At 57.8% G+C, this 12,859-nt stretch overlaps 1 protein-coding gene across 1 annotated transcript in view; it reads left to right on the top strand.

Moving 5' to 3' along the window:
• Window positions 1–12,859, top strand: part of SYNJ2 (synaptojanin 2) — a 52,209-nt gene that overhangs the window by 25,396 nt on the left and 13,954 nt on the right. Inside the window, exons 7-17 of the mRNA XM_070419073.1 lie at window positions 37–209; window positions 1,511–1,592; window positions 2,194–2,343; window positions 2,423–2,588; window positions 2,904–3,092; window positions 4,814–4,895; window positions 5,576–5,716; window positions 6,672–6,864; window positions 9,461–9,619; window positions 11,192–11,348; window positions 12,584–12,701. Coding sequence (XP_070275174.1) covers window positions 37–209; window positions 1,511–1,592; window positions 2,194–2,343; window positions 2,423–2,588; window positions 2,904–3,092; window positions 4,814–4,895; window positions 5,576–5,716; window positions 6,672–6,864; window positions 9,461–9,619; window positions 11,192–11,348; window positions 12,584–12,701 — 1,610 coding nt within the window. The remainder of the gene's footprint in view (window positions 1–36; window positions 210–1,510; window positions 1,593–2,193; window positions 2,344–2,422; window positions 2,589–2,903; window positions 3,093–4,813; window positions 4,896–5,575; window positions 5,717–6,671; window positions 6,865–9,460; window positions 9,620–11,191; window positions 11,349–12,583; window positions 12,702–12,859) is intronic.

Raw genomic sequence — 12,859 nt, 5'->3', positions numbered from 1 at the left:
CCCTGCCGCTCTCACCTCCTCCCTCTCCCCCTCCAGAAGTTGCTCTGGGCTTCGTGCCACGCCAGTGACACGCCTATGATAAACTTCGACTTCCACCAGTTCGCCAGGGGCAGGAAGCTCGAGAAACTGGAGAACCTGCTGCGGCCCCAGCTGCAGCTCCACTGGGATGACTTTGACGTGTTCACCAAGGGCGCGAGTGTGAGTCCCCGGTGAGTGTCCGCCGTCTCCCCTCCCGCTGGGCCGGTGGTGGTGGGCTGGGTGCCCTGGGCTGTGTGCCCCGGGGTTCCAGCCTCCCCCCCCCCCCCCCTCAACGCCCCCAGATCAGAACCTGCTTTTGAATATTGTGAGTAGACAGGAAAGCACGTTAAATCTACAAATAAAGGCGACCAGGCTAGAATGGGAGCCATGGTAACCATATGACTTCTCCAGACAGAGGTGAAACCCCGAGAGAGAAGGGGGGCTGGCATAACTCCGATGGCCCAGGAAAAGGGGTGTGGATGTTGCTGCTCAGCTGAGCAGAAAAAGGAAGTCCAGGGTCCTCAAATCACCATATGGCCGATCCTCATTATTCCAGAGTCTGTATTTGCCAATGTGCCCACTGGGTAGACCTGTGACCCCGAACCCACGCTCCCGGCGCTCACAGACACGCTCCGCCGGTGAGAGCCTGAGCCGCCCGGCCCGGCGTGTGTTCCCACGGGCTCTGCCCTCCGTTCCGCTCTCTTGCTGCCATCTCGTTAGCGCCACGGCTTGACATTTATGTGCACTTCGTTGGCAATGTCACTGTTTGAAACGGCCCCCAAATATGGTGCTGAGTGCCGTCCAGTCACCCTCAGCACAGGAGGGCTGTGACGTGACTTACGGAGAGTTCAGGAAGCTTCGTGCAGCGGCGAGAGCGTCATTGGCTGTGAGTTCAATGCTGAGGAACACACAGAACTAAGGCAGGGGTCCTCAAACTACGGCCCGTGGGCCACATGCAAATACAAATATTGTATTTGTTCCCGTTTTGTTTTTTTACTTCAAAATAAGATATGTGCAGTGTGCATAGGAATTTGTTCATAGTTTTTTTTCAACTATAGTCCGGCCCTCCAACGGTCTGAGGGACAGTAAACTGGCCCCCTGTTTAAAAAGTTTGAGGACCCCTAAACTAAGGCATCTCTGCCAGAGGAGCCCGTGAAACAGGCTGTGTGCGGAGTAGTTGGTGGAAACACGTGACCAGAGGCTCAGGAACCTGGCGGCTGTTTCCCTGCAAGCAGTGGCTCAGGATTTGCTCGTGGACTAGTGGTTCACCGATAGTTCACGGCCACTTCCTGAGCGTTACTGCAGTGAATCACGGGAATCGACTGTGTTTAGAATGACCCGGGTGTGCGGGCTGCCGACCCCGTGTGCTGGGGTCCTGGTGAGCTACGAGGGGCACACATTTTGAAGGGCCTACGTTACACACAGGCCACTGTGCTGCAGCCATTGCTCCTTCTAACACAACACGTAACCGTTTATTTCCTGTTTTCCTAAGTTTTCAGAAAGGCACTTTGCGGATGAACTGTCTCGACTGCCTGGACCGAACCAACACGGTGCAGAGCTTCATTGCGCTTGAGGTCTGTCCTGCCCCGGCCCCTCGGCCCTCTGTCGTGTCCGTGCCTTCAGCGGGGCAGGCTGGGCCTGGGCCTCCATGGGCAGGATGAGGGCGTCACTGGGGAGGGGGGCGGGATGTGCTAGGCACCTGGCGAGGTCTCCGGGGGGGCTGGCTTGCCTCTGACCCGTCAGACACACTTTCATGCATCTCCGTCCGACGTGGGGGCCGAGGTGCCAGGTGCACCTGGGGGAGCAGGGCTCTGGGTGGGAGTATTGTGAGCACACTGCCGGGCAGAGGCGGGGAGAGGCTGTGCGAGAGGCTGGCTAGAGGCCTCGGAGGGAACCCCAGTCTGTCTGTGTGTCTGCGTGATCCCTCCTGGCTTCCCGCTTGCAGGCCAACTGCCCTCCTCGCTGTGCACCCTCTGGTGGTGGGGCAGGGACATCGTTCGGGGGTCAGAGGAGGCTGGGTGGGATGGTAACGTGGGGGTAGCTGTGGTGCAGGCCCCCTTCTCTGCTCAAGGGTTCCTCGTCCTCTGGAGGAGAGGGAACCCCCGGGTGGGGTGAGCGGGCAGCTGGGGGAGCTCCCGGGGGGACGCCGATGACCCTTGTCCTCACTCTCGCCAGGTCCTTCACCTGCAGCTCAGGAGCCTCGGGCTGAATTCAAAGCCCATCGCCGACCGCTTCGTGGAGTCCTTCAAAGCCATGTGGTCTCTGAACGGGCACAGCCTGAGCAAGATGTTCACGGGCAGCCGCGCCCTGGAGGGGAAGGCCAAGGTGGGGGCAGGCCAGGGCCTGGGGATGGCGGGGGGTGGCGTGTGGATGCCTCTCACGGTCTGTGTCCCGCTCTCGGCAGGTAGGGAAGCTGAAGGACGGGGCCCGGTCCGTGTCCCGCACCATCCAGTCCAACTTCTTCGACGGCGTGAAGCAGGAGGCCATCAAGCTGCTGCTGGTCGGGGACGTCTACACGGAGGAGGCGGCCGACAAGGGAAGGATGCTACTGGACAACACGGCCCTGCTGGGTACGGGGCTGCCTCTCCGCTCGCCTGGTGCCAGCCAGCCCTCCCCACCCCGCATGTCATCCCAGGTGGCGGGTGGCAGACACTCCCCTGAGCCTGAGGGCGGGTGGCGGGGGCGTGTGCTCTGCCTGTGGCTGTGGCGGAGCCTGGCCAGGGACCTACGCTGCTCTTTTATGAGATGGTCATTCCCGTGCGGCCACACAAGGAGGCAGGAGAGAGGCACCCTCTCTCGCAGACAGAGACCCCACCCCGTCCGTGTTTCCGGAGGAGGCAGGGGCTTGGTTGTGATCAGACATGCTCTGTGTTGCCTCCCTGCAGTGACTCCCAGGATCCTGAGGGCGATGTCGGAGCGCCAGGCGGAGTTCACAAATTACAAGCGGGTCCGTGTCGCCATGGGGACCTGGAACGTGAACGGAGGGAAGCAGTTCCGGAGCAACCTGCTCGGGACCGCCGAGCTCGCCGAGTGGCTGCTGGACTCGCCCAGGCTTTCCGAGCCCGAGCCCCAGGGTGAGCGCCCATTCCATCGAGCCGTTTTCCATAGCGGTTGACCCGTGAAATGTGGTGTTTGGGGTTCCCGCCCCCTCGGGGTTTAGAGAGCACAGGGTCTACCCTCAGAGCACCCCTGGCACATGGACTACCCGCCGCCTTCTCTCATCCAAGCGTTTAGGGTTCTCACAGCCGCAACTCTCTGCCCCCTTCACACACGGAGATTCGCAGGTTTTAGGTTTTGATCAGTAGAACCTCCTGTCTAAGGAGGAAGAGGCGGCCTCTGGAATCATGTTCCTGTGAGGGGCCGGGCACGTGGTTCACGGCACCGCTGGCCACGGCACCGCTGGCCACGGCACCGCTGGCCACAGCACCGCTGGCCACGGCAGCACTGGCCACGGCAGCACTGGCCTCGAACGTCCGCTCCTGCTTTCCCCCAAACCAACCGTGCAACAGATGCAGCCTCATCAAGCCATGGCTTTGTGTGCCTTTTAAGAAGGAAATAATCCCAAATTTGACACGTCACCTCCTGTCTTAGGTCTTTCGAGGTAGCATGTAAAGGCCTCAGAGCTCAGACTGGAGGAGGAAATGAGTTTCCTGCGGTCAGCACACACCCAGGGGCTCGCTCCCTCCGGCTCCCTGGAGTCTCTTCCGGATCCAGCGGGAGGAGCAGGAGCCCCTCGCTGCCAGGAGAGCCCCATCCCAGCCAGGCAGGCAGTCTGCACCCCCTTGCTGCCTCGGGGGTCAGGGGAGCTCGCGTCTGCCATTTGGGGTCGCTGGGATTCTTGTGTCTGTGAATGCCACCCCCGCTCGCCCCAGGCAGGCCCTGTAAGCGCACAGGCTGGGCCGACTGCAGCTCCTTTTGCTCAAATGGCTCATCTTCATTTGTCTGCAGGAGCAGGTGGGTGCTGACAGCACCCTGCCTCTTACTGCGCAGGGGATTCTAGTGGGATTGAGGGTGCACCAGGGCTCCCACTAAAACGTACCGCATTCGGGAGAGAGAAGGGGTGTGGCTGTTGCCACGCAGATCAGAGGAACAGTGTTTTTTTTTTCTTTAAAGAAAGAAAAGAAACTCTAAGCCAGTGAAGCTTGAGGGCCCAGGTGTCCTGTGTGGCCAACAGGAAGGCCGTGGACACTGGCCTTTTGGATGGAGTCAGGGAGGGAGGGGTGTCACTTGCTGCAGCTCGAGAGCTGCTGGCTTCCTGGCTCAGGACGCTGAGTGTCAGAAGGACGTGCCTGGAGAGAGGTGGCCAGTGGCCTCAGCTTCCCTGTTAAAGGGCACACAGGACGCATGGCTCACACCCCTCCACGTGCTGTGCTTCCTGTCGGTTGCTCCCCGGGGAAGGCTGGGCCCCGCCCGGAAAGCACTCGTGGGGCCCAGACAAGTATGAGACAGTGCCTGCCCCTGGGAACCCGGGGAGAAGGTGTGACGCCTGTGACGTCACCGGGAGGAAGAGGCTCTTAGGACACACCTGGCAGGGTGGGGCTTACACGGCCTCTGATTGACACTTCGTGGCCGCTGGTGAGGTGCAGGCACCTGCCCCAGGATGCAGAGGAGAAAGGCCACATGCACAGCGGGGGATGGAGGGGATGTGGGCCTGTGCGGAGCTCTGCCCAGGGGACTGGATGAATGCACCTGGGCAGAGGGATCCCTGCGCCCACAGGCCAATGTGGCGCCCCACGACTGAGCTCAGGCTGGCCATGGGGGGTCTGACTTCCTTCATCTCCTGCCTTGCCCCCAGATGACAGCAGCCCAGCTGACATATTTGCCGTGGGGTTTGAAGAGATGGTGGAACTGAGTGCGGGGAATATCGTCAATGCCAGGTAGGCGGCCAGGGTGCAGGAGAGAGACGTGAAACTCGCTGGGGGTTCCCGGGCCAGGTGCAGGGCACAGGCCATCTGTGTCTGCGTCTGCTGGCCTGGGCCCCTCGGTCGGAGGGGCCGCTGTCTGCCCTTCCCCACGCCTCTCTCTGCTGAGGGAGGGAGAAGGGCGGGTGGGGAGCAGGCTCTCTGAGCTGCGGCCTCTGGCCACCAGGCTGCATCCTGCTGTGAGCTGGAGGGTGTGGGTGGAGGTCCGCAGAGGGTGCCGAGTCACCTTTCCTGGGGAGAGGGGAGAGGAGTGTGGGAGGAGGCACCGCTCTGCTTCCCACCCCTGAGTCACGTGGAGTATAAAGTCAACGACACCTTTTCTTTCCTAAACTGGCACAGCTTCATTTCAGGAACTTTCTGAACAAATCATAAGCCCTGACTCTGTGGAGCTCCTAGGAGCAGGGCCCGTGCTGGGCCTTAGGTGGCGGGGTGGGGAGTACTGCTGGGGTGGGTGTGACGCAGCCAGCAACAAACGGCCAGTCCAGTGCTGCATGGAGCCCGACCCCGTCAGGGAGGGCAACCGAGGGCCGTCACGCGTGTGAAGGATCAGGCTGGGGCTGGCGGGCGGGCTGGAGGGGGGAGAACCCACGGCCAGCCGACGGTGACTGGCGTCTTTGTCTCCTTTCCTCTCCCAGCACCACCAACAGAAAGATGTGGGGCGAGCAGCTTCAGAAAGCCATCTCACGCTCCCATAGGTACATTCTCTTGACCTCGGCACAGCTGGTGGGCGTCTGTCTCTATATCTTTGTCCGTCCCTACCACGTCCCGTTCATCAGGTAGGAACCTGGAGTTTCCGAGCATGGGGGGGGGGGGGGGGGGGGGCGGGGTGGCGGGGGAGAGACAGGGTCGTTGGTCATGGTGCTTTGTTCTGACTTCCTCTTCGTCCTGCCATTATTCTAGATAAATGGAAGCAAACCCCCAGGAGAAACTAGGCTGAATAGAACATTGTCTAGCAGTGAACAAGCCACAATGGGGCCAGCTAGCTTAGGAAGCGGGGCCCCTTCAGGAGTCTTAGTCACCCAGCTCAGTTCTGCACAAGGGAGGGGATGGATAATGCCTTGTTGACATTTTAGTCGGGAAACCTCTGACCAAGAGCTGAGTAACTCAGCAGGAAATGCCAATGCTTTGCCTCTTTTTTTAAAAAATAAATCTAAGACACGTGGGCAGAAAGCCTCTGCAGCAGGTGTGGGCCTCGGTCTGTCACCTGCGCACCCACTCGTGTGCATTGTACGTTGGCACTTTAAGGCGATCAGGAGCCTGCATTGAACCACCTGCCCGCTCCCTGGATGCTCCCTGCTCCTTAAACATGTTGATCCCTGGTGGCACCTCCTGAGCTTTGCAGGGAAGCCGGGCGGGGTGGCGGGTGGTGCCGTCCGTGCTGGCAGCGAGCACTCAGATCAGGAAGCAGGGATGGAGGTGGGTCGGCTTCAGAGCTGCTTTGTGGGGTGCTTTTGTGGGTGCCGAGCCCTGCCCTTGAGAGTTGGGGCTGTGGGAGAGGCACTCCAGACCCACGGGCGGCTGCCGACAGTGCCAGTGCGGGCGGGAGGAGGTCAGGGACCGCGGAGCTGCTGGTGGTCGCGCCTGAAGACGGGATTAAACGCTCTGAGCAGGTGGTTTTGGAGTCCTCAGCTGCAGCCTCGGGCTGCGGCCCGGCTCTTACTGTAGCCGAACAGGTCGATGCGCTTCCCCGAAGCCACTAAGAAGCCACCGCCTGTGCTCATTCTGTTCCAGGGAGGTGGCCATCGACACGGTGAAGACGGGCATGGGCGGGAAGGCGGGCAACAAGGGCGCCGTGGGCATCCGCTTCCAGTTCCACAGCACCAGCTTCTGCTTCGTGTGCAGCCACCTGACGGCCGGGCAGTCGCAGGTGAAGGAGCGGAACGAGGACTACAGGGAGATCACCCAGAGGCTCAGCTTCCCCATGGTGAGGGCTGCCGGGCGGGCAGCGGGCAGCGGGCAGCAGGGGTTGGGGGGGGCCAGGAGGTGGGGCACGCTCTGGCCTCCGTGCTCAGGCCCCCACACGCGGGCTTCTGAGCTGAGAATACGGGCAGGCACTGGGGACGCCCCCAGAGCAGGGTCCCCGCCTGGGGCACTTGTGCTGGGGGAGGGAGTGACCTCAGCTGGCACAGTGGAGGCCAGCCCAGGCGTCCAGCCGGGAGGATCAAGCCTCATCTTCATACGTCTCTTCATACCCTGCGTTTTCTCACGTGCATTTTCCGGTTTTCTGATTCGAGTGTGTGGAATGGGGAAGGAAAACCGATGTGTCCGCTCTTCGTCCGAGCTGCTGAAGAACAGCACGAGGCTCAGTTCTCTTGAGATTCACAGTCTTGGCACATCCGTTCTGTGGTGGCTCAGATAAGGCCCCTTTTCAAAACCGGGCAGTTTTTGGCTCAATAGCCCTGGATGGCCCCTCTGGTCACAGGGTCACCAGTGACGTGCGTTGCGCTGCCCTCTAGTGGTGATCCAGAGCTTTTCATTCTGAAGCCGGCAGATTTTCCTCCACATTCAGGTTTGAAGGTTCTGCGTTCTGTGCCAACCTGGCCCGCACGCCTTCAGCCTTCTGCAAGCCACCTGTCTCCCGGAGGGAGGAGAGACCTCAGCTGTGCCTGCCACAGTGTCAGCGACACGGCCCATTAGGTCCCGGAGCTCTTCATCAGGAGCCAGATCCCTGAAACCTGGCATCTCCTTTACGAGGCTGCACAAGCGCTTAAAGCGAAAAGCCCTTCGTTTTCAGTAATGAGGGCTGCAGCCCTTGTCGTCGTGTTTGGGTCTTGGGTTGAAGAAGAAACAAATGAGTTTGGGAAATTGGCACTTTGTCATTTTCCAGACCATGTAGGGCAGTGATGGCGAACCTATGACACGTGTGTCAGAGGTGACACGAGAACTCATTTTTTTGGTTGATTTTTCTCTGTTAAATGGCATTTAAATCTATAAAATAAATATCAAAAATATAAGCCTTTGTTTTACTATGATTGCAAAGATCAAAAAATTTCTATATGTGACACGGCACCAGAGTTAAGTTAGGGTTTTTCAAAATGCTGACACGCCGAGCTCAGAAGGTTCGCCGTCACTGGCCTAGGGCATTATGCATATTCTCCTTGTGTGTCTGTGTAATTTAAAAAGCCCAACCTTGTCCCTTCACAGTGCATTCAAAATATGACCTATTGGAAGGACACACTCAAAGTAATGAAAAGATACGTAGCTCCTTTTTCAACAGTGGAAATAATGAAGGCACAGCACCTAGAAGTTAACACTCCACACCTGCACTATCCAGTAAAGTAGCTACTAGCCACATGATGGCTATTTACATGGAAATTAATTAAAATTAAACAAAGCTCCCTCGGTCGTACTGGCCGCATTGCAAGTGCTTGGAGGCTGCAGCGGGTGGCGGTCCCGGCTCCGATAGCGTGGGCGGGACCGCCTCCATCACCACAGAAGGTTCTGGACGGCCTGCTCCGGCACTCACTGTATGTGGTCCTGGTCACTCTAATCTCCTGCCCAGATGATTGCTGTGGTTGGGGGAGTGGGGATGCCGCAGAGTGTGGCAGGACAGAAACAGATTTGGGAGCCTCGTTCAGATCTTGTCCTTATCACACGCTAGTTGTGTAGCCTTCAGCCAGTTTTCCTGAACTTTTTTTTTTAACCTGGAAGAAGAGCCGGCAGGGTGTGCTGCAGGGGCTGCCGTGAGGGCACTGCCCGGAACAGAGCCCAGCCCTGGGGACAGGTGATAGGAAGCAGCCGCTCTCACCGTGATTCCTGCGGGGAGGAGGGCAAGGCGGGGAGGGAGGGTCACAGATAAAAATGTATGAAATCCTGCCCTGGCCAGTGTGGCCCAGTGGATAGAGCGTCGGCTTGCAGACCAAAGGGTCCGGGTTCGATTGCAGTCAAGGGCACGTACCTTGATTGCAGGCTCCTCCCCAGCCCAGGCCCTGGTCTGGGTGTGTGTAGGAGGCAGCCAGTTGATGTGTTTCTCATACATCAGTGTTTCTCTCTCTTTCCCTCTCTCTTCCACTCTCCCTAAAAATCAATGGGAAAATATCCTTGGGTGAGGATTAACAAAAGAAAGAGGAAAAAGGAAAAAAAAACAAAAAACAGAAAATGTATGAAATCCATGAAGGTTTATGAAGTTGCGTGTCCTGTGCGATTTTACTGATTTCCTTAAACCTCATCCTCACAGCCCGGTCTGTTTGGACGGCCCTGGGGGTCTGGAGGTAACGGCAGGAGCTCAGCCTGCCCATCAGGGGATCAGCAGAGCAGGTGTTGGCAGCTATGCCACCGGGAAGAGTGGGAAACTTCTCCAAACCACTCCAAAACATGATTATTTAAAATAAACAGTAAGCCTCCTAGGAGCTCCCCGTAGGCCTCAGGGATGAGTGAAACATAAGACACTTTAGCAGAAGACTTTCAAAGTAACATTTAAGAAAATGAGTCTGCTTGTCGCCTGCGCGGTGAGCTTTCCTGCCCCTCCCACCTTCCCTGGAAGATGGGCCTGAACGACTGCGATTTCCTTTACAATTTAGGGAAGAAACATCTTTTCTCATGACTACGTGTTTTGGTGTGGCGACTTCAACTACCGAATCGATCTCACATACGAAGAAGTCTTCTATTTTGTTAAGCGCCAAGACTGGAAGAAACTTCTGGAGTTTGATCAGCTACAGCTGCAGAAATCCAGTGGAAAAGTAAGTTGTGCTTTTAAAGCGGTTTTGGCAGCTGCCCCAACAGGGAATAACATCTACTAAATGTGCACGCTCCTGTCTGGCAAGTTAAGTTCCAGGAGTAAAGGGGATCCTGACGTTGTAGGAAATGTGTGTGATTGTCCGTACACACACACACACACACACACACACACACACACGTCCTGTTCACCCCCCACGGGCTGTGTTCGGGTCTGTGTCCTCTCACGGCACAGGGGCCATCGTGTGAAAGCACAGCGCAGGCACGGTAGCCAGCTGCAGGAGCCGGCGGCTGCAGGAGCTGGAGGCAGCAGGAGCCCTGTGCTCTGTGCGGGGAGGGGGTTGCTGTCCTTACCTGTCAAACCAGAAAAGAGCTGCACTCGGTGGGAGTCACAGCATCTGAGCTTGGAATGGCCCCGTCGCAGCGTCTGAGCAACCCGCTCATGCTCCCGTGCACACCTTGCAGGGACTGCTGTCCTTCAGCTGTTCTAAACCAGCAAGGGACTCTTCAGACTCTGCTCAAAGTACTGGATTTGGGTGCTATCTCAATTTCTCATTGGTGTAGACACTAACAAATCAGACCAGCATTGATATATATTTTACACGCCCATTTGTATGGTCAATTCTCAAGGCCATCCTACAAATTAGTTATTATACCCATTTTATAGATAAGAAAACTGAGGCTAAGGTCAAATAATTCATCCAAGGTCACAGGGGTCAGTAACAGGGCTCTGATACTGTCCAAGACTGGAACTACACGGCTCATGCTTTCCCCTGACGTGACCCATGTGCAGATTTTAGTGACTCCGTGGGCCATGACACCCTCAGTTCTGCCAGGTCACCCTGGCTAGCCTCCAGGTGCCCCAAACTTCTTCCCTCCTCCAGCTAATACTGGTGCCTGTTAGCTTTCCCGCAGCCGGGCTGAGGTGAGGGAAGCACAGCTACTTCCCTTTCCCTTCTGAGAAGGCGGCGGGTTCAAATGCATGAGAACTGGGGAGTCAGATCTCACCTTCAGCGAGGTCCGCCTGTTCCTCCAGGTGTTCCCTGCCCATCCCCCTCAGCCCTGCCCTGCACGGGCGCTGAGGGTGGCCAGGTGGGGATGTCAGACGCCGTTCCTTCCTGGGACAGGTGGCTCTTGCTTCCTCCCACCAGTGTCCTCCGCACCCTCCCACTCATGCACTGAGCAGGCGGCTGCTCCTGGGCCTCCCCGGAACCAAGGCTGGACCCAGAGCGGAAGGAAGACGGAGGAGAGCTCGACTTCACTCTGGGCTTCTGTTCACACCATTCGCCTAGTTAACAAGCACCGGTTAAGGCCTTGCTGGGTGTGGGCTGGGCATCCCCGCCTCGTGCCTGTCACTGTCCGTGGGGCCAACGAGCAGACAGTGTGATAGGTCGGGTGTTGGGGGAGGGGGCGCACCAATATTAGTGCGTCAGACAGGTGAACAGTCATCACTGTTTTGCTAATTAAGAGGCACACACGTGTCCAGTTTCAGACATATTTGTAAGTGTGACGTAGGCTCTGTGACTTAGGAACGCAGAGAACCAAGCTGAGCGTGTGGCTTCTTTTCCTCCCACTAGATTTTTAAAGACTTTCATGAAGGCAGCATTAATTTTGGACCCACCTACAAGTACGACGTTGGCTCCGCCGCCTACGACACGAGCGACAAATGCCGCACCCCGGCCTGGACGGACCGGGTCCTGTGGTGGAGGAAGAGGCACCCCTTCGACAGGACCGGTGCGTGGGAGCCGTGCGCTCTCGGAGCTGGTGGGGCGGGGAGTGGTCAGCACCACCGGGGAAAGTCACGTTGATCCAGCCCAACACTCTGTTATATCAGGAACGTGTCCTTGACAACCCAAAGCTACGCACAGGTCATCCCAGCGCCGGCCCCTGCGCTTCGGAGGTTGCGCTCTGGGGAGCTCCCCCCGTCCTATCTCTAGAGGCCGGTCTGAAAGGACCTGCTCCTGACTCCCCATCCCTGCCCCACAGCTGTCCCCACCCCCACCCCGCCCACCTCTGTTCCCATGGGAACAGGAGAGAAGCCACACCTTCCCCACTGCCTGCCCCACCCAGCTGCCCACCACCCAGGCCGCTCCTTCCCACCACACCCTCATCTGCCGCAGCCCCGGTTCCGAACCGAACAGGGGAAAGATGAGAGTTTGCTATCATTTAGCTTCAGTCTGTCTGGACCGATGACCCAGCTATGAAGTGCAGTTGATTTAAAATTAGAAGGAAGGTGGGGGGTTGGGGGGGGGGCTTGATTAACCGGGGACCTTATATGCATAGATGCGCAGCCCATGGACACAGACAGTAGTGTAGTGAAGGCCTGGGGGAGCGGGTGCGGGGTGGAAGGGGTCAATGGGAAAAAAAGGGGGGGCGGGGGGATGTCTATAATACTTTCAACAGTAAAGGTAATTTTTTTTAAAAAAGCAAATGGAGCAAAATGGAATCTGGGAAAAGGATGTATGGGTGTTCCTTGAACTTTTCTATAATTTTGAAATTATTTTCAAATAAGTTAAATGTTTAAAAAATAATAAGATAAAATACAATTAAACCACCTGTAATCTGGGACATAAACCAGTCAACTTCTCTGGTGAGACACTTGCTGAGATTTCAAAGCCAGGAAGTCACACCTGCAGATTGAAAGATACGTTTAGTTCAGATCAGTTTGGGGCACCGAGCGGCCTTGTGTCCCCAGCCTCGGCCTCGGCCTGGCATCTCCTGCTGTGCAGAGGGCTGCAGACCTGCATCCCTGTGCCCCAGACGGAAGCCCCACAGAGTGATTTCTGTGCGCCCACCCCCCCACTGTGCCCGTGGGAGAAGCTCTTTACCCCAGGTTCAAGGGGTCAGAGCGAACGAGTCTGAGACACGCGTGGCCCGTCCCTGTGGTACCCGTTCTGTGTTCGGCATTCGCGTGTGTTGACACCATGTTGTGTTGTCTGTGGGTCTCTGGATTGGAACCCTGTGAGTAGCTGGAGAACTCAACCTCCTAGACAGCGACCTCGATGCAGACACCACGGTCAGACACACCTGGTCTCCCGGATCCCTCAAGTATTACGGCCGAGCGGAGCTGCAGGCGTCGGACCACAGGTACGGTGCTCGCTGCCTCGGGCACACGCTCCTCTGCTGAGACCCCCAGGAAGACGGAGACCCCGGGACCGCCCCGCGAGGCCGCAGGGCGCTCTGGGGCCGCCTCGGGGGCTGTTGGCGGTGTCTGTTCGCAGGGGCTCCGGGAACTGAGGGGCGCG

This window comes from Myotis yumanensis, unplaced genomic scaffold (assembly GCF_028538775.1).
Source record: "Myotis yumanensis isolate MYYU_CA2020_CCGP unplaced genomic scaffold, mMyoYum1.0.hap1 SCAF_6, whole genome shotgun sequence".
Taxonomy (NCBI): domain Eukaryota; kingdom Metazoa; phylum Chordata; class Mammalia; order Chiroptera; family Vespertilionidae; genus Myotis; species Myotis yumanensis.
This window is presented reverse-complemented; position numbering and strand designations above follow the sequence as displayed.